The following is a 26,486-nucleotide window of genomic DNA, read 5'->3' as shown; positions in this document are numbered from 1 at the left end:
TTTCAGTCTAGTTACCAACGCCGAACGCCTGGAGAGAAAATGTATCAATCTGTGTCAGCCCCAATGCAAATAATCCCTCCCAATGTGATCATTCTGGTTGTCAGTCTTCATCAATCGATGTCCATATCCTAGTCAGACTCAGTCCGCGAGGCATTGAGAGTGCCGCTCTTGATCGACAGCTGGACGATGCGGTTGAGCGACTTATCCACGAACGGACGGATGTCGAAGCGCATTGGCGTCCTAGCAGCGTTCTCATCGATGATTGCCTTGCTCTGCGCACAGAGGAACTTGTCCTTGCCATTGGCGACGAACTCTGCCCTCAAAGCTTCGAACGTGTTGCGGCGGAGGGTGCGGTAGAGCTTCTTTGCTTGGAGCGTCTTGCCGTGCTGTTGTCTGACGGTTTGGAGGAAGCTTCGGAAGAAGAACCATGCCTCAGGCGCTTTCACGGGAGTCAAGCGCTCAGGGGTGTAGTCGTCGTACCCGTTAGGTACGATCTTGTTCCAGGCCTCGATCAAGACGTCTTGGTCGACCACAGTCAGGGTGTCATCCTCTGAAGAAGCCACGCGGTCGAGTGGGGCGTATGAGCGCTCGGCGTTCTCGTAGTCTGTGAAACGGGAGTCTTGCTCGAATTGACCGTCAATGTCCAGGTAGTTTGGCTTCACCTGCTGCGCCATTTCTGGTGGCGTCAAGCGCTGGCGGCAGTAGGGGCAGCTCACCTTGTCAAGTCCGTTCTGGATGCACCACTGCTTGAGGCAGGTCAAGCAGAGGCAGTGTTTCTTCGAGCAGGGGAGTAGTACGGCTGTGTTTGTAGTGCTCTCATCGTAGTCCTCCAGGCAAGATGGGCATTGGAGCAATTTGTCGTCATCGGCGAGAGTCTCGTTGAACTGGTCCAGCTCAGGCTTAGTCAAGGTAGTAGTAATCTTGGCTATGCCTTGATCGATGGGCATCTGTCGTGGTTTCTGCCAGAGGTCGCAGTTGACCCAGTCTTCGTAGTCCAGGCCGGAATCCTCCATCTTGAGCTGCACGTGTCGGACATCTTGGTCCAAATCTTGGTGCATTAGATGAACGATGTCGTCCTGCCAAGCGTGAACGACAGCGTCGGACCTCATCATGCTCCTCCAATCTCTGACGGTCGACTCGTAGATCGCGGGTTGGAGTTCGTCAGCTTGGGCGTCCTCGCCATCCAGAAGCGTGGTGCGACGAATGCGAACTCGAATATCATACTCGCACTTCGGGGCATCGTCCTCATTGAGATTGAGTGGGACGTAAGTGAGCAGCTCGAGAGTTGTACTGCCCTCGAATTTATTGATGAGTCTTGCCATGTCAGCAGCAAGGTCATCTGTTGCTCTCAACTCATCGTCATCTTCTGAGAAGAGCTCGGGATCAAAGACAGCCTCAACAGGGTAGTATGAGGCACGTCTAGTGTCAAAGACGTTCAGCCAGGGCCATCTCTGCTCGATAGTGTCATCCGGGGCGAGTGGGAAAGGCTGATGTCTCTCCTCGATGTCCCAAGGATGAGGCAAGATCATGCCTTCGCCATCTTGAAGAAGCTCTCTGCAAGGAAACTCGATATCTACCGAGTGATGTGGCTTCAGGGTGCTTAAGATGGCATCATCGGCTCTGGTGGAGGAAGCGGCGGGAGGGTTGTCCATGGCTGTGGTGTTGGTGTTGGTGTGTTTTCGGTTGTGCACGCGTGCGTGGATCGTGTGGAAGAAGTATGAGGGTTGTTCGGTGGTGGATGAGATCCAAACTTTTCAGGGCGGAAGAATATTTATATGAATGCCACCCGCTGTCGACAATGGCATTCTGAGTCGGCAAAGCGCCCAGGTCTAGATTGATACCTCTTCCAGATACGCTACCCTTGTCCGTCCACAATGGCATGATCGCGCTTTGATGGTCAAATATGAAAGCCCTTCTTTCAGAGTAGCGCATCCAAGAGGCGTCCTTCAGACAAAGCCATAGTACATCAACGAGGCCTGTGCTGCAGCTGCCTCACAACACCCGCAGTCTGCTGTAAAGAGAATATGGAGAATGCCATAGACATTTTGCGTGTCGAGCGCTGGTCACAACGCTGTCCTGACCGAGTTGTCCCGTAGATTGCATGAGGAGAAAATATGATATGCCTGTGAGAGCCAAGATCGACGTAGCGTTATAGTGTAGGGATGTAAGGACGTTTTGAGCCGAGTTTCTCCTTCAATAGCTGAGGGTGAAAAGATCGGTGCCGTCCCTTTGGAACGGCAGGCGGTTGATGTGCGCTGAATGGTGACTCCTGCTCGAATACAACCCTGGTCGCCAGGTGGACATGGAAGGTATCGCAGATACATCCATCGCGGTGGTCGTCGTACCTCTGCCGGGGATGCCTCCTGTTGCGCGCGCTCACTAGCACCGATCCAGCTTGTTCTGAGTGAAGGACGGCAATGCCCTCACTTGCGGCTTTCACATGCTGTAGGCTGCCATCGACGAGCGCTGGATCTCCAACCTCTCCACTGTCTTCTAAGCCATCCAACAACATCACCATCAACCTGTCCTCGTCGTTCTGAGCGGGAACAGCAGAATGACACCAACAGGACGAACTCCACCCCGTCCGACGGCAGAGCACTGGTACATCCAGGATCTTCGCCGGGTGAAGGGCCAAGGCGAGGCTGTTAACGAGCGCGTTACCGAGCTGGTCGCCTTGGTCGGCAATTATCTCATCCTCTCTCTTCTGGGTTGGATCTTTGCTCGATGGCTGCCGTGAGCGCTTGGGTGAGTTTTTCCGCCATTCTCATCGTTCGTTGTCAGAACACAAGGGCTCTGCACACCATCCAAAGCCCTGTCATCTCCGTCAACCATCCCATCGATCAAGCAATTGATGGAATCGTCGTTGCATTGATTGGTACATTGATGAAAGAGAAAGAAGAAGCTAACATGTCGTCGAAGCAGCAAGCAAGACCATCCCAGTCGGTACGCTAGCCACTCAAAACCTCCCAATGATTCGCTCGGTTCGTCGCGCTGCAGCCAGGATCAGAGGGCTAACCGAACCTAGACGGGATCCGCCTGCGCCTGCCTCCGAATCCTCCCTGGCTTGGCTTGGCCCTGGCTGGCAACCTCCATCGTGGTTCTTTATTCAAATCTTTACGACGGCCACCCCATCCCCCACCGCCGCCGCCCGCCAGGATGATGAGCTGGGCCCGAGCCGCCTCCAACATGTCGCCCCGCCGGCGACGAGACTTTGGGGACGGGCTGCCCGAAGTGGAACGCACGGCGTCCAACGTCTCATCAAATGCATCGAGTGACATCCTCGTCGCTCGTCCTACGCAATCAACAACCACGCCGCAACACCAAGGCCCCTCTTTCGCAGCATCCCATTCTTACAAACATTTCCCTCCGGCGGCGATGGAAGCGTCTATCTATAGTGGTCTGTTGACCGTTCGGTTCAGCGACGGCGTTGCGAGGGACAGGTTTCGGGGAATCATACGCACCAAGCCGAAGCCCATCTCACACGCATCCAACAACTTCCACCAACAGTTTTACCAGGCCGGAAACGATGACGATGAAGAATCGACGTACGGGCCAAATCATCGCGGTACTTACTCAAAAGAGTACACTCGACTCCATCCCGACATCAAATGGATCCACCGTGGGCAAGGCCGCTACTTACCAGCATCTGAAGTCAAATCTGACAATCCCAATGTCTCCCCGAGGCCAACGAGGTACGTATTGTCGACGATGTATATCAGAAGCTTTGGTATCTAACGATAAAGCAGGCAAACCACTGAAAAGACGACCGGCTCGGTGGCAACGAGCGAGCGGACTATGGACCAGATGACCGAAGCCTTGGCACAACACTTTGACGACTTCAGACGAAAGCACAACCCAATGGCGAAGCCTGGCTGGAGTCCATCGTTCAAGCATCAATTCAACCTCATCCTCAACCTGATCAAGACGACTCCTCGACACCAATGGCCCAAAGCCATCGAGCTCATCCGGGACAAAAGCCAACGTGAAGTGGTTCGAAAATGGAACAAAGCTATGGACGTCGAGTTTCCCATGAACACCGCCACGATAGCAAGCAGCAATGCAAACGACGACGGCGCACGGACCAGGCTTTCACGCCAGGCCAAGACTGCCGTCCCAAGTATTGAACAACGTCGCAGCTCACGACTAACTGACGCACCCAACAATTCCATCTACGCAGAGGACGACGACATGGCTGGAGATAGTGACGATTCCCACGATCCGGACAAGACATTCAGAAAAGACTACGTCGAAGCGCACCCACACGAGACCTTCCACCACACCGGCAACGGCTGGTACAAACGGGGCTCACGATCCGAGTCTGACAAGCACTCCAGACGTCGGGACTCCACTGCTTCGCATGCTATTCGCAAATACAGCAGCAGCGATGTCTCGCGGGAATTAGGCCCAGGCCTCACCATCCACGCCGACGATCTGCACAACTACCCTGGAATGACCTTCCACCACAAAGGCAACCGGTACTACAAACCAGGTGTGGGCCCGACTGGCAAGCGTGGAAGCATTACTGTTGCTGCGGATGGTCAGGTGATACGCCCTGACCGTCGACGCAGCAGCATCGCCCAAGAAGAAGATGACATGGAGAGTGTCAAGCCGGTTGTGGGAAGCAGTACGAATGAGGTGGCAGGAACGTTCAGCAAAGAATACACACTACTACATCCAGAGATTGACTGGGTGCATCGGGGAAGTGGACGATACAGGCGGAAGAGCAGTGTGTTTGAAGCAGGAACCGCCACACCAGCAGCATCGTCAGAGCGTCGGTCCAGCAAGGCCGACAACAGCTTCATCAAAGACTACGCCGAATCACATGCCAGCGACGAGTTTCGCCGAAGTAGCGGCAGGCGGCGAAGCTCCAAGCCGAAGATTGACATGTGGGATGACGAACCAAGTGAATTATTCGACAAAGCTTATGTCCAAGCTCATCCAAACGAGGAATTTCACCACCGCGGACAAGGTCGCTGGGCTCGAGGCACACGACCCCCTCGACCTCCCCCAAGCACACAGGATTTTGAAGACCTCGAACCTGAAGGACTTTTCGACTCGACCTACGTCCACGATCACCCTGACGAGACCTTTCACCATCGAGGCCAAGGCAAGTGGGCTCGAGGGTTACCACCTCCTGGTAGTTCTAACAAGACTGCCGTTCGTGGACCCGGCGCACAAGACAAGATGGCACTTCTCAGATCTGAAGAGGATACTGGGCCCAAGCCACCACCGCTTACTGCTCTACTGAGGAGAGAAGATGGACCTGACAAGTGGCCGAATCTGAGTTGGCAGTATCGCGGCGGCGGCAAGTGGTGTCAAGTATCAAAAGACGAAGCGTCTCGCCTCACTGCTGGCGGCAGGAAGTCACGAGCTGTCGGCGGCCGTCCACGTGCTGGCGATGGACCCGAGGCGCAACTCCAGCGTGAGGCCTTAGCAGCTGAGCGCAAAGCGACTGCTCTACAGAAACCCGCGAGGGTCATCAGAAAGCGCAGCGGACTTGCTGCAGCAGAGATGAGATCGAAAGGCTCTTCCAACTCGCAGTCCAAGGCACCCACTCCACGACCACCTCTCCTGCCACCTGAAGAAGACAAAGTGATCGAGGAAGACCTGCCAAGCCTCTTCAAAGAGGAGTGGTCGGACACTGAAGCAGATGAGCTGGATGAGGCGGCGAAGATCATGCGCAAGGACTTTCCGGCAATGATCGGCCCAGAGGCATTCATCAAAGCACTCACGAAGCACGACCCAGCAGCCCGCTCCCTCGACTCGCTCAAGCAAATCGCTGGCAATGCACAGCTAGCACTCCAACAACTCCAAGACGAGTACCTCAGACTCGACGAAGTCGTCGCCCGCAACCCCATGCACGGCAAGAAAGAGCGCAAAGCCGTCAAAGGCGGCCGCCAACCAGTCGAAACCGCCGTCTGGGAGGACAAGAAAGAATCTATCCTCTACGACTACAACTTCGACCCGCGCAAGATCGGCTATCAAGACCCCGACGCCCAACGCATAGTCCGCGATGAAGAAGGCCGCGAGCTCCGCCGCCGCCGCAATCGCTACGGCCACGACCCGCACGCCACAGCAGTTGACTACGGCGACGGCGAAATGACCGCCAAACGCACCATCAAGCCCGTCTCCCGCTTCGACGGCGTCGTCGTGCAGCCACCCCGCAAACGCTCCCGTCTGAACCACAACATCACCTCCAACGACACCCCACCCGACGACAAAGAAACCCCCTCCGCCACACCCGACCGCGGCCCCACCCCCTCCCTCCTCGCCCCCGAAGACTACCAACCCGCCGCCCGCGGCCGCTGGAAGAACCACGTCCCCAAACGCGTCCTCCAACTCCGCGGCGACAGCGTCGGCTCCAGCTCCAACCGCAGCGGCAGCGTCGACCCCGCGCCCGCACCCCCAGGCAGCACCTCGCCCGGCAAACCCGTCGGCGTGCGCAAAGGTCGTCCGCCGGGGAGTAAGAACTTGCACAAACGCAAGGATGCGGGGATTAAGAAAGGGCCTCGCAAACCCAAGTTGACGACGTCGACGCCGAATTCTGCGAGCGCGAGTTTGGAGCCTGAGGAGGTGCAAGGAGGAGGAGCTACTGCTGGTGGTGGTGCGGGCACGATGATGGCGATTCCGGCGATTATTGAGAATCCTCCTCCGGCGGATAACGGGCTTGTGAAGGGGGACGTGGTGGGTGTTGAGCAGGTGGGGATGGGGGAGAGGATGGATTTGAATGAGTAGGAGGAGATAAGCAGGCATCTCAATGAACGAAGGGTGAGAGGCACGGTGTGGTGGAGATGATGAACGAGTATCGATTAGAGTTATCATTCCATGGAGAAAGGCAGGAGATGGTGATGATGAGCTACATACAAGTCATAGCTCAGAGTTGGTATCCCTCCCGCAGATGAAGAACAGCCAGAGGAAGAGGGAGTGAGACTCAGAGTGTATCAATATGTAATCAAAGAGTGTACAGATCATACATTAACCCCTTCGACCCATACCTTCTTTCTTCAAGACTTAGATTCCTCCCCTACTGCCGTACCCTGCACTCCCTACCACTCATACCGTCACATGCATCACTCAGACTCACCAACTCACCAACTCACTACAAAATACTTATCACCTCACACTCACAATCACCAAAGACAAAACTCAAACAAACACATCTCGAGATCCTCATCTCAAAAACTTCCATAACATACTTGCATCGCTACAACTAAAACAAGAAAACAAGCACTCCCATCTCGAAAACACAAACAAACAAAACGCCACCCTCACCACCCAAAAAGAAGCAAAAGAATAAGAAAAATAAAAAAGAATCTGTATCTGTCGAAATTGGGTGCAACAAGCCTCGATCTCATTCCCATTTCAATCCATTCCCCTTTGAAACCACAAAAAAAAAAGGAAAAAAAAAGGAAAAAAAAAGAAAACGCCATAAAATATGCCCATCGCATCGCATCGTGCATCGCATCCATCCATCGATTGATCGTGTCTTTCTTCTTCTTTCTTCTTCTCCTCCTTTCCCATCGAAATCTGATTCTAGAGATGAGAGAGGGAAAACAGCTTTTCGATCCTCAATTGCAAACATCAAGACAAGCAAGCATCACCACCGGCCGTTCTACTGCACCGTCTGCTCATGTCTCAAGCCGCTCGAAGCTTCCGGCTTCTTGCCTCTTCGTCCAAGAAGCGTGGCGTTGTCGAGACTCAGCTCAAATGCACCCGCCTTGTTACGGACTTGTCTCTTCGCAGCCGCCGCGACTTCAGGGGAATGTTGGCCGTACCCACGCTGCTGCGTTTGCCGAGGGGCATTCGCTTGACGTGCCTGCGCTGCTGCCGACAAGCTGGTATTCCGCATCTGCTTCTCCATGCCGCCAACGTCTGGTGCTGCGCCCGACTTCGGTACCTTGGCCGGTGGATTTTGCGAGTTGGGGTCATAAGGTGCAGAGACACCCTCGTCCTCGTCATCATCCAGGTACTCCTCATCCAGTGCGTTGAGCGAGTTCATCGGGTTGCCGCCACGGTAGCCTTGCTTAAAGTTCTTCCTCCGCTTGCCCTCTTCCTCCTGGCGATGCACTGAATAACCGACATCAAACACTTCTCGCAGATTGACAGCCCCGGGAGATCGGAAGTCCATCCGTCGACTTGCGCCGGGAGTGTCGTCGAGGTATGTGAAGTCAGGCTTCATTGGTGAAGCACTCTTGTCACCAGTGGACATTTGGCCCTGGCGAACGTGCAGAGGAGTTGCGAGAGGGGGTGCGTCAGCAGCAGCGTAAGTCTCCTCACTCGATCCGCGGATCCAGGGGTGATTGAGGAATTGCTTGATATCGTATCGCTTGTCGGGATCAACGGTCAGAAGATGCGAGACGAGATCCTGTGCAGACTTGGAGATGTCATCCCACCATGGCGACAGGAAGGTATACTGTCCGCGGGCGACCTTCTCAGTGAGCACCTGGATGCTCTCGTCATAGAATGGAGGGAAACCGCAGAGCAGAGTGTAAAGCACACAGCCGAGTGCCCACATGTCGACGCTCTTCGAGTAACGCTCATCCTTCACAATCTCAGGCGCAGTGTAGCCGACCGTTCCGCAAGGCGTCATCGTTTGGCTATCCCAGATGACCTTCGAAAGACCAAAGTCGGCAATCTTGATCGTTCCAATACCACCAGCACCCTGTCCAGGAATGAACTCTCCCTCGTCGGCCTTATCCTCATCCTCGGGTCCTTTCGGCTTGGGATTCCTGGTAGGGATGAACGGTACCGGGTAGAACAGAAGATTCTCAGGTTTGATATCACTGTCACAAGTCAGCCAACGCATCATCCCATACATCACAAGATCCTCACCGATGCACAACACCCGCCTCCTCGTGCAGGTATTCCAACGCCTCAGCAACCTGAGTAATGACGTGTCGCGAAAGCTCCTCGCTGAAGTAAGTCAAACGCACAATCTGGTGGAACAGCTCGCCACCAGGGCACAGCTCGAGGACAATGTAGTAGTACTGTCGTGCTTCTGAGAAATCGATGAGCTTGACGATGTTGGGGTGGTCCAGTTGGCGCATGATTTGCACCTCCTTGAGGATGTTGGCTCGCTGTGAATTATGACGTCAGCGGATGTCAAATGTAATTTGCTTCGTCGTCGGAGGGGGGCAGCGAGGAGAGAGGAGAAAGACTGGAGTACTGCGCACCTCCACGCCCTTTGGCGCCTTCTTGTCGAAATCCGGATGCAGAACGCCCTAGCAGGCACACGGGTTGGCAAGTCTCAATAAAGATACAAGTTCGTTCGCACGGGGGTGGGGGCAAAAAACGAGGTGAGGAAGAAAGAAAACAGCACGGTCGACCGCATGCATACCTGGGTAGAGTTCATCTCAAACTTGCGCACCACCTTGATCGCGACCTGATCGTAGACGTGCTGGGTATCCTTGGCGCGGTAGACGTTGCTGAAGGCGCCGTCACCCATCTTCTCGACCAGCTGCCAGCGTTCCAGACCAGGATATCTCGGGAGCTTGCCTTTGCTATCGCGCTCTTCGGCAACGATGCGCTCGAGGACAGAAGAGTCGTAGTCTTTCTGTTTCTGGTCCTTCTTCTGCTGGGCGTCAACGGCACCGGCCGCGGCGTGGCCTGCCTTGGCGGCGACATTTCGATTGTCGACGGCCGCGGCGGAGAAGTCGTTCTTGTGGGTTGCGGCGGCTTGCAGTGGCTTGTGTTCGTAGACGTTCGGGTCGCTCACGCCGGCGTGGTGCGGCTGGGGGTGGTGGGCGCCATGGCCCTGGTGGAAGCGCTGCTGCTGGGCGTGGACGTTGGAGACGTGGGTGGTGGCCTGGTCGGGCGGCGAGCGGGCGTCTCTGGCCTGCTTGCCGTGGCGGATGAAGTTCTTGAGGTTCTGTATCGTCGACATGATTAATTAGACTTTCTGGGCGTCACAGGCCCGGCGGACGAAGGAAACTGAAAGACAGTCGGCGGAGGTGGTGGAGGTGTGTCGGACTGCAGAGGCGAGGAGGTGGAGGGACTCAATCGAGAAAGCAGCTTGGCTATGAGATGGTGGTGGTGATGATCAATCAACCCGCTGGAGGAGGAGGTGGTGGTGGTGTCGCGCAGCAGCAGCAGAGAGAGGAGTGGATGATTGATGATGCAGCCGGCATGGATCAGCTCGCATGTGCAAGTTGGAAGTTGTGGATGGACTGCAGGTGGTGATGGGATGTGAGGTGCTGCCGCTGCGCCAAGGCCTACGTCATGCGCGTCGCGACAAAGAAGGAGCAACCCACTCTCTTCAATGAGAACATGTAGGTGCGGCAGCAGCAGCAGGCGCCACCGGCCCTGGATGAGGGATGGCTTGGTCGAGAGGCCAGTGGTCGCACACCCGTCATCCGGCTCCTTCACCCCCCAAGCGAGGACGACGAAGGGGGGCCCAGCAGAACGGCGGCGGCGGTGATGTGTGGTGACGACGAAGAATCGGGCCTGTGCTCGAACGTGCAACGTCATAAGGAAATGGCAAACAAAACACTGACCTCAATTGTTCGCATCATGAGTGATGTCTTAATAATCCTTCCCCAGAAGCAATAATGATGGCCACCTCCACACGCCAGCTGGTAGGTAGGTAGGTACTGTAGGGAGGCGACGGATGGAGCGAGCTGTTTGTCGCGTCTTGATGAGATCGCCGGCGGGACCACACACACGCTGCTGAAGATTGTCGCGGGCGGTAGTCGATATGCACTGCTTGCTTTCTTGCCAGGATGATACCGATTCTCGACTCTCGACAGAGGCAACAATGTTGATGAAGTTCAGACGAAAACTCCAGTCCACTCACTCTCACCATCCTTTCCTGCGGCATTTCGCGGATCTCGGACTTCACGACCTTCCTCAGGCCGACAAACCACAACTACTTCTCGCTTCTATCACATGTTCGCTGCTGACGGACAAAACGCCCCGAAACCGCCTGACTGACTGATGTCTGCTCACAAACCTCATCAATTACTCACTTCACCTTTCTGCACCTCGCGATGCCGTTCCGAGGCGAGGCACATGTGCACTGCAAACGGCGATTTGCTTCACTCCTCCCACCACCATCATCCACCACCAAGCATCCCTCTCTGCCGGCCCCAAAAACATCACCAACCTCCAATCCGTTTCTGATTCGATTGAATTCACATCTCTCCCTACCGTAACGTCCTTGCCGCGAACCTTCAATCTCAAAGATCTGATGCACGCCAGCGTCACCAATGTGGGGCTGAAGACGCAGTGACGTAGGGCTGTAGAATTTCGAGGACGAGGAGGAGGGCATTCCGCAATGGGTCACTCCTGTAATGATGAGAAATAGGACGCGTGCGAGAGAGTGTGTGTGAGAGAGAAGGCAGGTACCACGGATGTTGTTTCCTCGTGTACGGTCCTTCGGATCCTGCATATGATGGATGATGTACGCTGTACTTTGCGGTGGTTGGTGAATGAATGAATGGTAATGGAGCTCACGTCATACGACCTACATGTTCCAACCTCGATTACTAGTCATGGAGAAAGTATTGGACGAGACATACATGTACTCGGTACGGTATAGTATCGTCATTAAAACACTTCTTGTAAAAGTCTCCAAAAAGACCATGACCTATATCTCTATGCACATTTGTCAGTGCCTCGCGCCCTCATTGCTCCCACTCCCACACTCCTACGCCCCATCATATATAATATGTACATTCCTGCTTGCACGGCACTGCTCACAAATCCAGACAATAGACCTTGCGGTGTTAATCCAACAGCAAATATGCCTATCCCGCCACCATCGAACGCCATATAGAAGATGCGACAAACGCACGCCCGCTTGAACGCCGCAGTAAAAGGACAAACACTCCTCATCACGCTTCAGGGCCCCTCTCGTGCTTGATGGGATGATGCAGCGTCCCTCTCAAGCACATCCGACCCGTCCCTGCCTCCTCGGCCGCTCGACCGCCCTCGCCGTTCTCCCACTGCCCGAGCCATCTCCGCCAGAGCGCTCCGCTAAAGCCGCTGTTGTAGTAGAAGCTGCTGCCCAGCATGTTGTGTTCTCCCCAGCCAAAGGGAGACTCCCAGATTTCGTGGGGGTAGTTGAACACCCCGTTCATATATCCGACGTCCCAGTCGCGGTCGAAATACACGGGATGGGGCACGTAGACGGCTTTCAGGCCGTGGTGCATGGCGACACTGGGAGGCCACATCTCGGGGAACATGGTATGTCGCATGTGCCAGGTTTCTTTGTGCATCGTGTCCAGCAGTCGCTTCGAAAGTCGGGCGACTGTGATGATGGCTACCCGGCGTGGTGGAGGTGGAAGCGTATGGTCGCCGTAGCCTGAGATGTCCCAGCTGAATACCCAGTTTGTGGTCGCCGGGTCGAAGATTGGGTTGAACACCATCAGATCAGCATCCTCACCAACACCCCATTCGTAGTTGTCCTGCTCGTAAGTCGTTGGCGGGCTTGTACCCTCAGGCGATTCCATCATTCCAATGTTGGGAAAGTCCTTGATTGGTCCCCAGATTGGCACTGGTCCACTCTTGACTTGATCGTTCTTCCCAACATCAACATCCGCGGTCTCCTGCTCCACGAAATTGGTAAAGTTCTGCCAGCTGCCGTGGTACTTGGGAATGTAGAATCGTCGAGCTCGCTCCCACATGCCCTTTCGTGGCTGTTGCCTGGCCCACTCCGCGATCCTGTTGTTGAATTCATAGTAATGGCCCGAATATCTGATGTCCATCTCCCAATTCCAGAAATGGTCGTACTCGGGATGTTGCTGAGCGAACCACTGTAGTGGGAAATGCGCACTCCGGTAAACACTATGGACCTTGCTGCCCGCCATATTGGCGAAGTTACCAGGGAATGGGTGAGGATAGTACATCTCCATCTGGGCTTCAGACCAGAGCGTGCTGATTCCCCAGAACTCGCGAGGCACATTCTCCTCCAAAGTCTGCTGGTAGACACCCCTGTCAGCCCAGATGGGGATGCTATCGTTCTTCACGTGGACCAGAAAATGGACGTCGTATTCACCTCCAGACTTCAAGCTCAGCTCGTTTACCATGGCACGCAGCGCGATGACCTGGTTTGGCGTGTACTCATAACCAGTCCATGTACGCAGAACATATGCTTGTCGTCCGACTCTTTTCTTGCCGTTGCCATCCTCGAATCTCGCCTTGTTCCTCTCATGACACCTCCTTTGCGCAGAGCCCCAATCGACGTGGTCATAGTTGATATGCCTGATCTTTTCAAATATCTTGTCGCTCCCTTCACTCTCGGCGTTCATTCCCGGGCTCGTTCCGTTAGAAGTCGCGTTGTAACCGAAGCCGTATGGGCCGTATCGTCCATAGCGCTCGAAGCACATCTTGTCCTCCAGGCCAAGCGTATCGTACGACCCGTAGAATGGTTCCGCCATATGCTGTGGAACACCGGGGTAAGCGTAAATATCAGGTACAGGGATGGTCTCTGCCTCATCCAGATAACAGGTATGTACTGTATGGTGGTCTGCCAAATATTGTTGTGACGAGTACTCGGGGTACGGGCTGTAGACTTGAGGCTCGAGGGGAGGTTGGCCTTTAGACAGCTTCAATTGTTCAGGCGAAGTCTGCATGCTCAATGGCTCGGTCTTGTTGTATCCATTCTCTGCTGCGTACTGCGAGTAGGGAACAAGCGTTCGAATGCCGTTGTAGAACCCATTCAGGCGAAGGTAGTGCATCCAGTAGTAGGGCACATCCTTGGGATTGTTCTTCTCCCTCATCTTCCTTTGGTGATGATGGTATCCTCCACCACCCAGCAGTGTGAGGATAAGGATACTCGCGACAGCCAAGACAATCGGTTTTGACCACGACAGCTTGGCAATGCCACATTTCCGTCTCCTTTCCCGCCATGACACGGTGTTCTGCGGCCACTGCTGCGAAGCGAGCTGGAACGCGCCATTGAGACTCTCAACCGAAAGCGAAGGTATCTGTTGGTAGGAGTATCTGCCGTGCTGGAAGCGTCGCAACGGGTTCCAGTCTCGCCAGGACGAACGTTCTCTCATTCTCGGGTGGGAGAAGGAGTCGGCGGGGTAGTCGTCGGTATCAGAAGAGCGGCTGCTCTCTGACACCCAGTCCTTGCTTTCCTCCAGCTTGGGCGCCGGCGTGCGCGGAGCGGGTGTGGTGGAGGGGGAGCAGGGAGGACGTCGGGGGTGCTACGGCGAGTCCAGGGCGAGGGGATTGGAGATATATCGGGGTGGTGGGGAAGCGCAGTATGGCGCGATGCAGCTCCGGTTGAGGAGTTCGCAGCAGTGGGAGATGCACGTGGGCGGCACACCTCAATGCTCCCACCCACGGCTGGCGCCAGGCGAGGCCGATGGAATCGGCGTGGAGGTGGTTCAGAAGGAGCGTGTCCCGGATACGCTCCCGATGCGCAGCGGTATGGGAGGGATGGCGGTGGTGGAGTAGGAGAGGTGAATGGTGAGGGATGGATGGAGAAAGAGAAGCTCCTCCCAACTGCCGCATCATCACACTTTTTGACGGTTGCTGCTGCTGCTGCTGGTGGCCAATTTGCCCTTCGGCTGCAACAGAATCGGCGAACCTTGTTCCTATCGCCCACGCACTGGCCCGCTTCTAGCGCCGAATGCACTTGTTCAACACACCTCAATTCATCCTTCGAAGCGACCTCTTTTCTTTTTCTTCTCATATGCCCTCAACCAACAATCTAATCAAGCATTGCACTGAGTGAGCTGCATGGTCTTCGTACATGTACGTCCACGGATCTCTGTTCCCCCCTCTCGCAGCATCAGTGCAACATCCTTCCTCACACCCCAACCATCAACCCTGCTCCGGACCCCTGCACATGCTTCATCGCCCGATCCGTCTGATTGGCTGCTTCCCCAATCAAGCAGCTGCTAGCGCTCCCGCCCTCCGCCAAACTCCAGAGCCAGCACGCACCCGTCCAACATCCAACTTTCCCCCAAGTCATCCCTTTTCGAGTGACATGCTCACCGTTGCAGGCCCGTTTCAACCAGCAGCAGCAAGACGCACACATGTCGCACAGCCAGAAGTGACGCGCAAGACGTTAATGTCGGAGGTTTGTTTTCGCCCTGTGGACCTCAACCGTCTGTTTCGACTTGCTACCACCGGCGATCTTCCATCTGAAGCAAATCTCAGGAGAAAACTGACAGGGTCCGCTTGGCAGACGCACGCAATCTTTGCTATGGGCTATTGGGCCATGCCTTTGATATCCCAGATGGGTGTACGTACTCCCGCATCATCATAGCAGAGCAAAGGTGATCATTATTAAGAGATTGCTTTGGACATCCAAGACAATGTCGTGATTCCTGTGGCTGCCGCCAACTCTTGTCGGTGGAGCCGGAAAGTCGACAGGGATGTTGTCCCGTGACGTTTGAGAGTGCGATTTGCGGATTGCGAATTGCGGCTTGCGAAATGCAGACTCCATTATTGCCAGCGAGAACGAGGAGGGCGTCCTTATGACCTCCACGCAACACTTCCAGTCTGTCCTTTCAAAAGCCTTGTCCCACCCAGACAGAGCTAAGCATCAGTGGCATCGTCACACGGCTTCGCTGCAGAGCCGCAGGGCAAGATGCATCAAAAGCCATCGCACAGATTGTTTCACAACCCACTTCGGACAGCAGAATGTTGCACGAGGACAAGATCTGCTTGCGTCGCATCGTTTCACAGGTACCACGAAGGGAGGATTGGATGCAGGTGATGTGGCACTCGGGAACCTGAAATATCCTGAGCAAGAACAGATCGGGCATGTCGAAGTCTGTCAATCTCTCGCACAACTTGAGCAAGCGATCCAATGATACTCTCAACGTGGACACTTGAACAGACCTACCGTTGCTCAGGGTATGGATAGCAGATCTCAAAGGCAAGACATCCCAACACGCAGTCGAAGCACAACTCCTCACGGCACCACCTCATCCCGCCAAAAGCGCCCAATAACAACCCCCTCAGTAATTACGAACAACCCACCTCTTATCTCCTTCGCACTCTCTCTACCCAAATCCCATCTTCAAAACATCGATGACGCCCAAGTGAACATTCCTTTGACCTCCAAAATCCAGGTACCTACCCAATCCAGTAACACGCTAACCTCGCCTCGCATCTTTCTGAACTCAAAAAATCCTTCCAATGGACTTCCAGCCTACTAAGCTCATCCTCAGAATCTATTAGGAGTAGATCATGCGACAAAGGTGGGAAGTTCGTCGAGATGACTGTGTTGACTTGCGACTTGGCTTCCGGATGGGGAGGTCTCTGGGACGGAGGTAAGATGGAGTTGACGGGAGGAGGGAAAGGTATTTAAGACTGTGAGATGTTCCACTGGGCTTTATTATACTCAACTCATATTCAGCATTCTCTTCCACAACAACAATCCCATCCCTACACCATCATCAACACTCAATTGAAGCAAGCAGCCATCCAAACCGATCAACATGTCCACAACAACGGAAACCAACCAAGCCGCCTGGCTCATGTCCAAGCAAGAACGCCCCTTCAAAGTCGACAAAGCCCCCCAACCCGCCCCCGAGGGCCGCAGCATCGTCATCCGCAACCACGCCGTAGCCATGAACCCCGTAAGCCCAACACCCGTCCTCCCCCCTCCCATCACCATCACCACCAACTAACAACCTCCGCCAAGGTCGACTTCGGCATCCAAACCCTCGGCATCCTCTGGACCACCTTCCCCTGCATCCTCGGCAGCGACGTCGCCGGCGAAATCATCGCCCTCGGCCCCGAAGTCACCCGCTTCAAACTCGGCGACCGCATCACCGGCTGCGTCGAAGACGGCGGCTTCCAGCTGTACCCGTCCATCCACGAGTCCGTCGCCTGCATTCTCCCCTCGCACCTCTCTTACGCGCAAGGGTGCGTGCTGCCCCTGGCGATCTGTACGGCGGCGGTGAGTATTTTCCATCCGAGGAATTTGGGGTTGGCGCCGCCGAAGGTGGTGGGGGAGGTTGAGAGGAAGGGGAGCGTGGTGTTGGCGTGGGGCGCGAGTTCGAGTGTGGGTGCTTGTGGGGTGCAGATGCTTAAGGCGGCCGGGTATGAGGTCGCCGCGACGGCTGGGGGGCATAATGAGGCGTTTTGTAGGGAGATTGGGGTGGATTACTTTTTTGATTATAGGTGAGTAGTGGTTCGGGAGTTGAAGGGTTGAGTATGGCTGACGAGGAGGTTGGTGATAGGTCGGAGGATATTGTCGACCAGATTGTTACGGCGCTCAAAGATAAGCCCTTTGCTGGTGTCTTCGCCGCGATTTTCATGGGCGATGTCTTGCCCAAGTGCACGGATATCGCTTCTCAGCTGGGGAAAGACGCCGCTTCGCGCGTGGTCGCTACGGTCTTGCCAGAGAGCATGCCGTACAAAGAGCCCGTGCAAGAAGGCGTGAGAATTGCGTATTGTAACAGCACGGTGGAAATCACGCCGGAGAGGAAGTTGGCGAAGCAGTTTGGGTGGAAGGCGACGCCGAATACTATCGAGCAGGGTATGTTTCGCGAGTCCTGTGTGAGCTTGGGCTGACTTTCGCGTGTCTTAGATGTCTGGGTGAACTGGTTGCCGGCCGCGTTGGAGAAGGGCCAGATGAAGTGCAAGCCGGATCCGGAGGTTGTCGGGCAAGGCTTGGAGAGTATTCAGCTGGCGGTTGATACCATCGGGGCGGGCGTTAGTGCGAAGAAGATTGTTGTCGAGCTTCCATAAGATACAACAGCTGCTCATGGCGGTTTGAAGCGGCAGGCGATTCGATTTTCCGAATGGAGGCGTGTTGCTGCTTGCCTTGCTATCTTGAAACGACCAGGCATGGGAAGGCATATGAAATGTAAATGAGAGTCGCTGTTTATGAAAATGTACTTGCCTTTGATTCACGTCTCGATGAAAAGCTGGACATGGGTGTCCTCTCTTCAAAATATCTCCCCTTCGATGTCGTCCCCGGAGATCTCGTGCCTCTATCAACAAGCCTTGGCTTGCCCAGATCTTCAGAGGAAATGTCTGTGTCCATTTCATGCAGAACAGGGGCCGGACAAGGCTCTTCTTATTTTCAGCCCCGAACAGTGTCCTTGGAACAATCTCCGCGAAATCTCAAGGACCTCATCGCCGCTCGGTCGGTGACGTCCATTAGAAAGATTCGCAGCGAGCCAAGCGCACAGCAAATGACTGCTGTATGATCTGCCCCAGGCCATGCGAAAAGACTTCGTGCTAAAGTCGAGTAGCGAGGATGCTCGTCATTCATCCATGGCGAGTGATGTTTTTCGAAGATCGACAGCCGAGGACGACGAGAGCAGAGCCGAGAAGAGATGGGCGACTTTCTCGTGAACATTCGTCGATGCTGCCTCGTCCGTCCGTCCGTGAAGTGCGCTCTCTGGCAATCCTGCGCAGCATACTGAGGTAGAGATGGATACATGCATAGTGAAAGACAGCTGCAGCTCCTGAAGTGAAAGGAAGCCCTGCATGCCTGTCTCTCACGTGCTCTCGTGTTGCCACAGTTCACCTCGGCGTGGGGCGGACGTGAATGGAAAAGCGTAAACATGCAGTTGGCCCGGGAATTTTAGAGTGCACGCTCGGTGCACACCTTCCTTGAACCTCGCCTGGCACCATCTCGTCGTAGTCACCCCATCGTTCGCGCCCTCGTTCCAGTCGCTTGTTGCTGCGGTCGACAGGAAGCGACCGCCTGCTCTTCCCTTCCCTTCCCGTCTGCTGGGCCAGATCCCAGATCATGCGTTGATCCTGCTTGTTGTTGTCGTTCGTTGGATAGGACAATCGCATCCATGACTCGACACAAACAAATGTACCACGACTCTCATTCCGACCACCCCAGCAGCAATCATGGCCTCTTCTTCTTCGCCGCTGCATGCTTCGTTCCTGGAGAGTAGTAGAATTCCGCCGAATCGCAATAATGAGAACACCACAACCACCACCGATCGTTCATCACCGTCCTTTCCTGCATCTGGCGCCGGATCGCCGAGCACGGGAGCACCACCACGGGGTGCGAGATCATTGAGCAATAGTAGGCAGAAACGCCGACTAAAACTTCGCAATGCAGGCTTTCGAGGTCCTGCGATTCCTGGGAGGAGGGTGACGCCGGCGAACACTTCCTCGACCTTGACCACGACCACTTGGTCTGCGGCGAGCGATGCGGAGAATATAAGCCCATTGGGTAGAATGAAGACATACGAAAACGATGACAGGATAGGAGAGAGGGATAGTAATTGGAATACAACGAGAAGGAATGATTCTGGGGTGGAAGTGTTGCAGGATATTGTCAACTCGTCGGCGACACGGCGCGCGCGGCCACGCGTGACCTCGGGGAAGTTTTGGTCAACTACAAACGCAGACACAAGCGAGGCCCTGGTTGCTCTCGACAACGACAACGACTCTTCTCCGCTGCACCCAACTTCAACAACCACCAACTCTCGTTCTCTGAGGGTACGAGCAAACATGGAGGGTTTCGGACGACGTCTCGATCGAGAGCAACGAGAGAAAGACACGAATGATCACATCGCATATCTGGAGACAGCATTGGCAGAGACGCTCAAAGACCTTGACAAGCAGGTGTCTTCCTCAACCGCCAAAGAGCTTTCCGATACACTGCGGCACCTGAGAGCCGCGAATCGAGGACTGCACCAAGACTTACGTGACTGGGAGAAGCGTTATCAAGATCGTGTTTCCGAGGCCACTGAAGACCACCGCAAGGTCGAAGTCGCCCTGCGCAATCGAGTCGTCCAGCTTGAAACGCAAGTGACCACTTTGCAAACGCCCATCCAGAACGTTTACGCTGCTACGACGGACAAGTGGCACTCCGAGAAGTTTAAGACACTTGAAGCCCACATCGCACGGCTGGAAATTGAGCTGGTGCAGCAAAAGGATAAGAATGAATCTCTCCAGAAAAAGAAAGATAAGGTCAATCGTCTTTTGGCGGAGTCCACTTCACCAGCCAAGTTCGACCCTCCATCGGCTACGCCAGGGCTCTCAAGACGTGGTAGGCCCACGTCTTTGAACGTCCGCGTCCCTACAGTTGGAGAGTTGGCCATGTCACCAGATCGCTTCTCGGCTACTTCACCAGCATTCTCTCGCATGCGACAGAGTCCTCGAGGACCATTCTCTCCGCTGGGCCAGACGTTCTCTCCTGAAGTCATGTCGCCCGTCGACAACGGCAGCGAGTCGGACGCTTCGTTCAGCACCAGCAGCATGCAGCCATCGGACACCATCTCAAGACGCAACAGACACATGAGGAAATTCGAGGGAAACGCGCCTAAGCCGCTCCTTCTCCCAGAGATGTCTTTGTCCACAAAGCGAACGATCCGATCAGCTCCTATCTTCGAGTCGCACGACGGCGAGACTCCATTCAAATTCCCACCTTTCGAATCGACCGACGGTAGCCCACATAGTCGTCGCCGCAGTTCTTCGACCGAGTCAAACGCTGCGGCCATGTCGCCACCACCAGCAGGCTTGCGATTCGACACCACCGACACTGAGGTTGACGTTGATACGTCGCTCAAGATGTTCTCCCCGACCTCCGACTCATTTGACGACGTCAACGACCGCAACTTCTCTGCCAGCACGCGAGACTCAACGATCGGTAGACACTTCCACCGCAACCTCATGGATGAGCTTACCGCCGCTCGCAACTCGAGCACCAGCACAGACAATGAGCAGTTCCATTCTGATCCTGCCTCGACCGACCACGCATCGACCGATGATACGATGAACACAGTCATACGTGCGAGTCCTCAGTCCAGCCCATTCGATTCAGAGGTGGAAGAGCTGCCGGAGGAGGGTGATGATAACAATGATGCGGATGCGCATGCGCCAATTCCTGTCGTCGATACTGGCTCGTCCGCCAGCAGGCCTCCATCGCCGCTGTACGCAGAGCGTCGCAAGCCAGTCATCATTCAGCACATCTTGCAGACCCATGCCAGCAACACATCCCTCATGTCGGCCTCTCAGGCTTCGCTATCGACTGTCGGTATCGCCTCCAATTCTTCACGCTCGACTCTGGACAGCTTGAGAACCGTACTCAGCAACCTCTTCCATTCGCCAATCGATGTGGTTAAGCACCTTGTTCAGGCAGCACAGGCACGCATGTCAATTCCTCGCCCACTTCTTTCGATTCAGTGGTGGCTTGTCGGCTTCTTGTTCGGTCCCATGGCTCGTCATGGCATGCTCGGCCACTCATCATCAGGCACCAGCAGCGAGCAGCAGTCCCTGATCGAAGACTCGCCCTCCCAAGACCAAGACGTCAACGCTCTGAGCTACGGCACAGCATACCAGACCCCAGAGACCTCGCCCTCTCCCGTCGTCACCGGCAGCAATAGCATGGTTGCCGGCACCGGCAAGAAGCGCGCGAGCAGCCCCAGCGATAAGAACGTTGCGGTCCCCTCTGGCGCCGGCGCTGGCAAGGTAGCTAAGCACTGCCCTCACCAACCGCGTCGCTGGAAGCACAGCCCACTGCTCTGGCTCAAGTTTAGCATGTGTCTGGCGGTCGCGGTGGGCGTAGCTTTCAAGGATGGGCCTAGCAGCCTGCTCAAGGAGGCTGTGTGCCAGGCCTGCAAGGGGAAGAAGGGCAACTGGAGGAAGACGAGCCGGGACGAGCCTTTCACGCCGCCGTACTGAGCGCAGAACTTCACGCCGCCATCGCCCTCCTCTTGCTGGCTGGATTTTCGCTCACTCCTGGATTTCGCGCTGGTATCCCCGTCAGTTCGCTGGCGACCAGGAGGTCCGATCTATTGATCGGCCGTCTGATCGTCGTGTTCTGGCGGGGATAGATGTTTCTTCACTTGGACGATGGACGTTTTGGGTTGCTTTGGGTCGCGGCTGTCTGCCCGGGTGCTTTTTTTGCGCTGGCATAATGAGTAGGGACGCCTGGGTAAAATGGGTAACGCGAGACGGCTGCGCTCTGTACGTTTAGATGCAGTACATGATGAATACGATTAAGACAGCTTCACATCGATTTTGCCCTAGGAACGAGCTGTGTAGACCCGCAGGAGCGCTAACAAAACTCACAGCTAGAGAGCATCGATATCTTATTAATTAACTCGCCGGCCGTGGACTACAACCACATCACAAAAAAACAATACCACCAAGAAATGCCAGCCGAACGTCTCAAAATCGCCATCGCCGGCGGCGGCATCGCCAGCCTCTGTCTCGCCCATTCCCTCACGACCAAACACCCCCAATGGTCCGTCAAGATCTTCGAAGCAAGCCCCCAAATTCGAGACGAAGGCGCCGCGATCGGACTCGCGACCAACGCCCAAGAAGCTCTGGGACTCATCTCGCCGAGTCTGAGGGAGGCGTTGGATGAGGCGGGGGGCGTGCCTTGTGTCCCGGCTGTGAGGATTATGGTTGTATGTCTGCGTCAAGCTTGAGATTGGTGGGTGTTGATTGATGAATGTGTACAGGGAACGGGAAAAAATTCTGGTCTCCATGTAGGCGACGTCCCGCAGCCCACGCCGCAGATCACCGTCCACCGCACGGCATTTTGGAACGCTCTGCGGCAACGAATCCCAGACGACGTCCTCCAGCTAGGCAAGAAACTCGCCTCCATCACCTCCAACAACCCCAACTCCAACTCCGAACACCACCCCATAACCCTCACCTTCACCGACTCCACCACCGCCACCGTCGACGCCCTCATAGGCTGCGACGGTATCAACAGTACCGTGCGCCTGCACGTCCTCGGGCCGGCGTACGCACCCGTCTACACGCAGGGTTATAACCACCGGGTCGTAGTCCCCCTCGCGGAGGCGGAGGAGGCGTTCGGGAAGGAGTACTGTAGTCTGCGCACGCAGTATGGATGGATTGGGGAGGGAGGGTTCTTGCTGACGGATCATTGTGATCAGGGGAGGAGTATGCAGGTCATTGCGGGGTGGAGCGATAGGGGGCCTTGGCCGTACGAGCTGCCTTGGGTGGAGTGGGATCGGGAACGGCTGAAGAGGGATTTGGAGGATTGGGGGGATGTTGGGAGGGCGATGTTGAAGGTAGAACCTCCCTAATCCCCTTTATTTTTTTATTCAAAATACCACTGACGCTTTCGTGATATAGATCTTCCTCCGCCAACCCACCCTCCACGCCGCCGCCGGCCGCATCCACCCCCCAACGCCAACCTACATCTCCCCCTCCGGTCACATCTGCCTCGCCGGCGACGCCGCGCAATCCTTCCCTCCCTTCCTCGGCGCCGGAGCAGGCCAAGCGATCGAAGACGCCTTGCTCCTCTCCACCGTGCTAGGCCTCGTCGAAACCCCTGAGGACATCCCCCGTGCGCTGGGAGGGTACGATGGGATTCGCCGGCCGAGGCGGAGTGCGATTGCCGAGGCGAGTATGCGCGCTGCGAGGCTGATGACGGGGAGGGATCCGGATGTGGGTGTTGATCCGGAGAGGATTCGGGAGAGGTTGTCCGTGTGGAAGACGGAGGTCTTTGCGGTTGATTTGGAGGGGCAGCAGAGGGAGGCGAGGGAGGTGTTTAAGAAGGGGATGGGAGGCGAGGGAGCTGGTGGAGAGAAATGATGGGGGAAACGACGGGTGAAATGTGGGAGTGAGTGTGAAAGTGATAGAGTCATTGTGCCATGAAGACATTACCATGGTAACCGAACGACCAAAGCTCGTGAGCCTGCATCATATCCAAAGCGCCTTCAACTCCCCTTTGCCTTACATGTCATGAAAGCGATCCCTCGTCTTCAAATCAGATCGCCCTTGCAGCCTCTCCGCTGATAGCCTCTTCTTCCGCCCTCTTCTTTCCCCTTCCAATGCCGCCTTCACCAACGCCCATACGCTTGGCAACATATTGCTGAGCAACGACGCCAACAGACAGAGAAAGAATCTCCTCCAGCCATTCAGCAACCCATTCTCGTGGATCGACGCCGCCGGTCTGGATGATCTCCAAGATCGATTCTGGCAAGCTGTCTGCGGTGGCTTCAGCATCGATCCAATCAGCCCAGCGCTGCGGGAAGGGCTGCGAAAGAGCCTTGAACGAGATCGAGTGGATTGGGTCGTAGAGGTAGATTGCGAAGACAACCATATCCTCGCTTTCCTCTTCGGGCTTCACGACGCCAGATTCAGTCTTCTCGGCGCGCGCATCTTCGGCAAAGAGGTCCTTCTCGGCGGTGTAGCTGATCGGTTGAATGGCGAGGAAGATATCGCTACTGCGAGTCGGGTTCGATTCGTTCAACGTTTCGGTGGCCTTCTTAGCAGCCTCCTCCACACCACCACGTGAATCAAAGAACTCCTTGGCGTACGACTCCGCGCTGACTCTTGCCAATCGAGTGCCCTCTTTCAGTCCAGGTACTGTGCCAAGCGAGCGCTTCGCTCCATCTTCTCGCCACCATGGGCCATCGGTCCATGAGCCTCCTCCGCCGAGCACGCCGCCCCTGTAGCCTTGCACGTCAGATGATGACCGGTTTCGTGATTCGCTGCCACGCTGGATGACGAGAAGATCACCGCCTTCGACTTGAGCCATGATACGGCTGAAGGTAGAGTATATGAGCGGGTCAAGAGATGGGTAGTTCTGGATATCGTGAGTGGTGTGAATCTGGAGTCGTTCGTGCGCTGAGATGGGCGGTGCGATGTGCGAGATGAGGGATGTGAATGTTGGCAAAGCTCGTGATCGGAGATCCGTGCCTGTTATGCAAAGTCAGTATAGATTGCTTTCGCATTTGGATAGTAGGAGTCACCAATAGATTGTAAGTTCTGATACTGTCCTCTGACTTGATCTGCCCACTTCTGAGCCTCCTCGTTGCCGCTGATCTCCTTGGCCAACGTTTCAGCCTGCTTCACGGCCGCAGTCGCAGCATTGAACATGCTTCCCCACCAGCCGCCTCCGCTGGCCTTTGGCTGCTCAGGCTCAGATGTAGCATCTTCCGCCGCTGGTGTCTGTGCCTGGTGGAAGCTCCTGTTGCCCTCTCCACTTGTCCGTGTCTGCGGCGCATTGCTTCTAGCTCGGTCTTCACTGCTGTTCCTCTCACTGCTGTTCACTGAGGTTGTAGCAGGCGTATATTCTGCAGTCCGCTTAGGACTTCTATTCGTTCCACTGGTGGTACTCGAGCTCAGTCGTGGGGTGCCTGGTCGCGATCCGCCAGCTGGTTTCGCAGCGAGTTGCTTCTCAATCTCCGCCAGTGCATCTTCCTCGTCGTTGGCGGCGTTGCCTGACTTGGTGTTCTTCGCGCCTGGTTTGGCAGATGGTTTGTCCGCGGCCTGCTGCTCTTCGCTGCCGAGCTGGTCCAGGTCCGCAAGCAGATCGTCGGCCTTGCGGGCCATGGCGTTGGAGGGCTTGCGGCGAGTCGTGGTGAAGGTTCGAAGCTGGTCGATGGTCTCGGTGGTAGATATATTGCACGTGAAGATTGGATTGGAGTAGTGGAAGGCAGTTGACGTTGCTTCCTCTTTGTTGCTGTTTGTCAAGCGTGAGGGCCGAAGTCACGAGCATGGGTCGCGGGCTGGCCAGAGTCAATCCGGGGCAGGTGGAGACGTGAAAGCTGAGCCGACCTCACCTCTCTCTCTTCCCTCCTTCAAAGCCGAACTGAATTCCAAAAATCGCTCAATCTCATCGCATAATCTTCATATCGAAGCGAGCTGGATTGAAACGATTCTTGGATGTGACTGCTTGCCCATAAGAGTCGAAAATCGTCGATACAATGTAGACAATCTCCACCAGCAATCGAGCCGAATTTCCTCACCTAAGAGGCTAATGGAGAAGCATCCATGGAGACGACGACAAGTTGCACAGACTTGAAATAGATCGAAACGTTGGATCGTCAAAAGGACAAGTCAAAAACATCAAAAGCTCAAGAGCGGAACCATATGAGGTGCAAATTTTGAATCGCCGTGTGTAAAATGCGACATGACGAACAAAACGCAAAAAGAATATTCCCTCTACATGTATTGAACCCTGGACTAGCAAAAGAGAAGTGCAAGGTGGCAAGTCTTGCGTCGACGTTGGACATGGGTTAGTACATCTGCTCGAGCTACTTCTCTGATCACCACAGCTTCGAAAATGCTATTTAACTACTGCTTGGACTTTGCCGGAGTTCAAACGAAGCCGTAGTTGTGCGTGAGAGCGTGGATCTGTGCAAGCAATGATTGCCAGGCACGGGTGAGACGTTCAGCGGTATTGCGGTCACGCAGAAGTCCGCAGCGGGCTCGTAGAATGCTACGTCAACTCGTGAATCCTAATTGCGCATTGTAGAAGGCCGCATTGACGCAGAGCTGAGGATATTGTCGCAGATATTGCAAGTTGTCGCAGCCATCAATCGTTTCGATCGTTTCGCAGGCGCTTCGTCGCCGGAGGTGACATTCGCCTTGCTCGACCTCGTTGGAAACAATTGTGACGCATGACAAAGCATCAAATCATTCACAGAGAACAATGATTGGGGGATCGAACCGGCACACCTGATCTGCAGAGTGCCAAAAAGATGGAGACGCTGGTATCGTGGTGCAGAGGCTAATACAGGTTGTTGCAATATGCATTGTCGAATTGTGTTTTATAAAATGAGCAAAAAGACAAGCTGCCTGGCGGGATTCGAACCGGGGAGCAAAAGCTGAGG

The 26,486-nt window shown here is 55.2% G+C and overlaps 8 protein-coding genes across 8 annotated transcripts; 4 read left to right on the top strand and 4 right to left on the bottom strand.

Moving 5' to 3' along the window:
* Nucleotides 1–128: 128 nt before the first annotated feature.
* On the bottom strand, nt 129–1,652 carry M409DRAFT_53066 (uncharacterized protein; the record flags this gene model as incomplete). The annotated part of the gene is made up of 1 exon (XM_033812256.1): nt 129–1,652. One exon carries the CDS (start codon nt 1,650–1,652, stop codon nt 129–131), a length of 1,524 nt encoding a protein of 507 aa, XP_033669265.1.
* A 1,534-nt stretch (nt 1,653–3,186) lies between these two features.
* M409DRAFT_65394 (uncharacterized protein) lies at nt 3,187–6,735 on the top strand (the record flags this gene model as incomplete). The annotated part of the gene is made up of 2 exons (XM_033816489.1): nt 3,187–3,692; nt 3,747–6,735. The coding sequence occupies 2 exons, from the start codon at nt 3,187–3,189 to the stop codon at nt 6,733–6,735; spliced, it is 3,495 nt and encodes a 1,164-aa protein (XP_033669264.1).
* An 877-nt stretch (nt 6,736–7,612) lies between these two features.
* M409DRAFT_21126 (uncharacterized protein) lies at nt 7,613–9,883 on the bottom strand (the record flags this gene model as incomplete). The annotated part of the gene is made up of 4 exons (XM_033805712.1): nt 7,613–8,783; nt 8,833–9,077; nt 9,174–9,221; nt 9,338–9,883. 4 exons carry the CDS (start codon nt 9,881–9,883, stop codon nt 7,613–7,615), a joined length of 2,010 nt encoding a protein of 669 aa, XP_033669263.1.
* A 1,948-nt stretch (nt 9,884–11,831) lies between these two features.
* Nucleotides 11,832–14,000, bottom strand: M409DRAFT_65392 (uncharacterized protein; the record flags this gene model as incomplete). Its single annotated transcript, XM_033816488.1, has 1 exon — nt 11,832–14,000. One exon carries the CDS (start codon nt 13,998–14,000, stop codon nt 11,832–11,834), a length of 2,169 nt encoding a protein of 722 aa, XP_033669262.1.
* A 2,400-nt stretch (nt 14,001–16,400) lies between these two features.
* On the top strand, nt 16,401–17,658 carry M409DRAFT_65391 (uncharacterized protein; the record flags this gene model as incomplete). Its single annotated transcript, XM_033816487.1, has 4 exons — nt 16,401–16,541; nt 16,607–17,088; nt 17,148–17,362; nt 17,498–17,658. The coding sequence occupies 4 exons, from the start codon at nt 16,401–16,403 to the stop codon at nt 17,656–17,658; spliced, it is 999 nt and encodes a 332-aa protein (XP_033669261.1).
* A 1,122-nt stretch (nt 17,659–18,780) lies between these two features.
* On the top strand, nt 18,781–21,567 carry M409DRAFT_53061 (uncharacterized protein; the record flags this gene model as incomplete). Its single annotated transcript, XM_033812255.1, has 1 exon — nt 18,781–21,567. The coding sequence occupies one exon, from the start codon at nt 18,781–18,783 to the stop codon at nt 21,565–21,567; it is 2,787 nt and encodes a 928-aa protein (XP_033669260.1).
* Nucleotides 21,568–22,040: 473 nt separating this feature from the next.
* M409DRAFT_65390 (uncharacterized protein) lies at nt 22,041–23,537 on the top strand (the record flags this gene model as incomplete). The annotated part of the gene is made up of 4 exons (XM_033816486.1): nt 22,041–22,298; nt 22,353–22,931; nt 22,996–23,409; nt 23,505–23,537. 4 exons carry the CDS (start codon nt 22,041–22,043, stop codon nt 23,535–23,537), a joined length of 1,284 nt encoding a protein of 427 aa, XP_033669259.1.
* A 95-nt stretch (nt 23,538–23,632) lies between these two features.
* M409DRAFT_65389 (uncharacterized protein) lies at nt 23,633–25,203 on the bottom strand (the record flags this gene model as incomplete). Its single annotated transcript, XM_033816485.1, has 2 exons — nt 23,633–24,567; nt 24,621–25,203. 2 exons carry the CDS (start codon nt 25,201–25,203, stop codon nt 23,633–23,635), a joined length of 1,518 nt encoding a protein of 505 aa, XP_033669258.1.
* Between the last annotated feature and the right edge of the window lie 1,283 nt (nt 25,204–26,486).

This window comes from Zasmidium cellare, assembly GCF_010093935.1.
Source record: "Zasmidium cellare ATCC 36951 unplaced genomic scaffold M409scaffold_12, whole genome shotgun sequence".
NCBI lineage: Eukaryota > Fungi > Ascomycota > Dothideomycetes > Mycosphaerellales > Mycosphaerellaceae > Zasmidium > Zasmidium cellare.
This window is presented reverse-complemented; position numbering and strand designations above follow the sequence as displayed.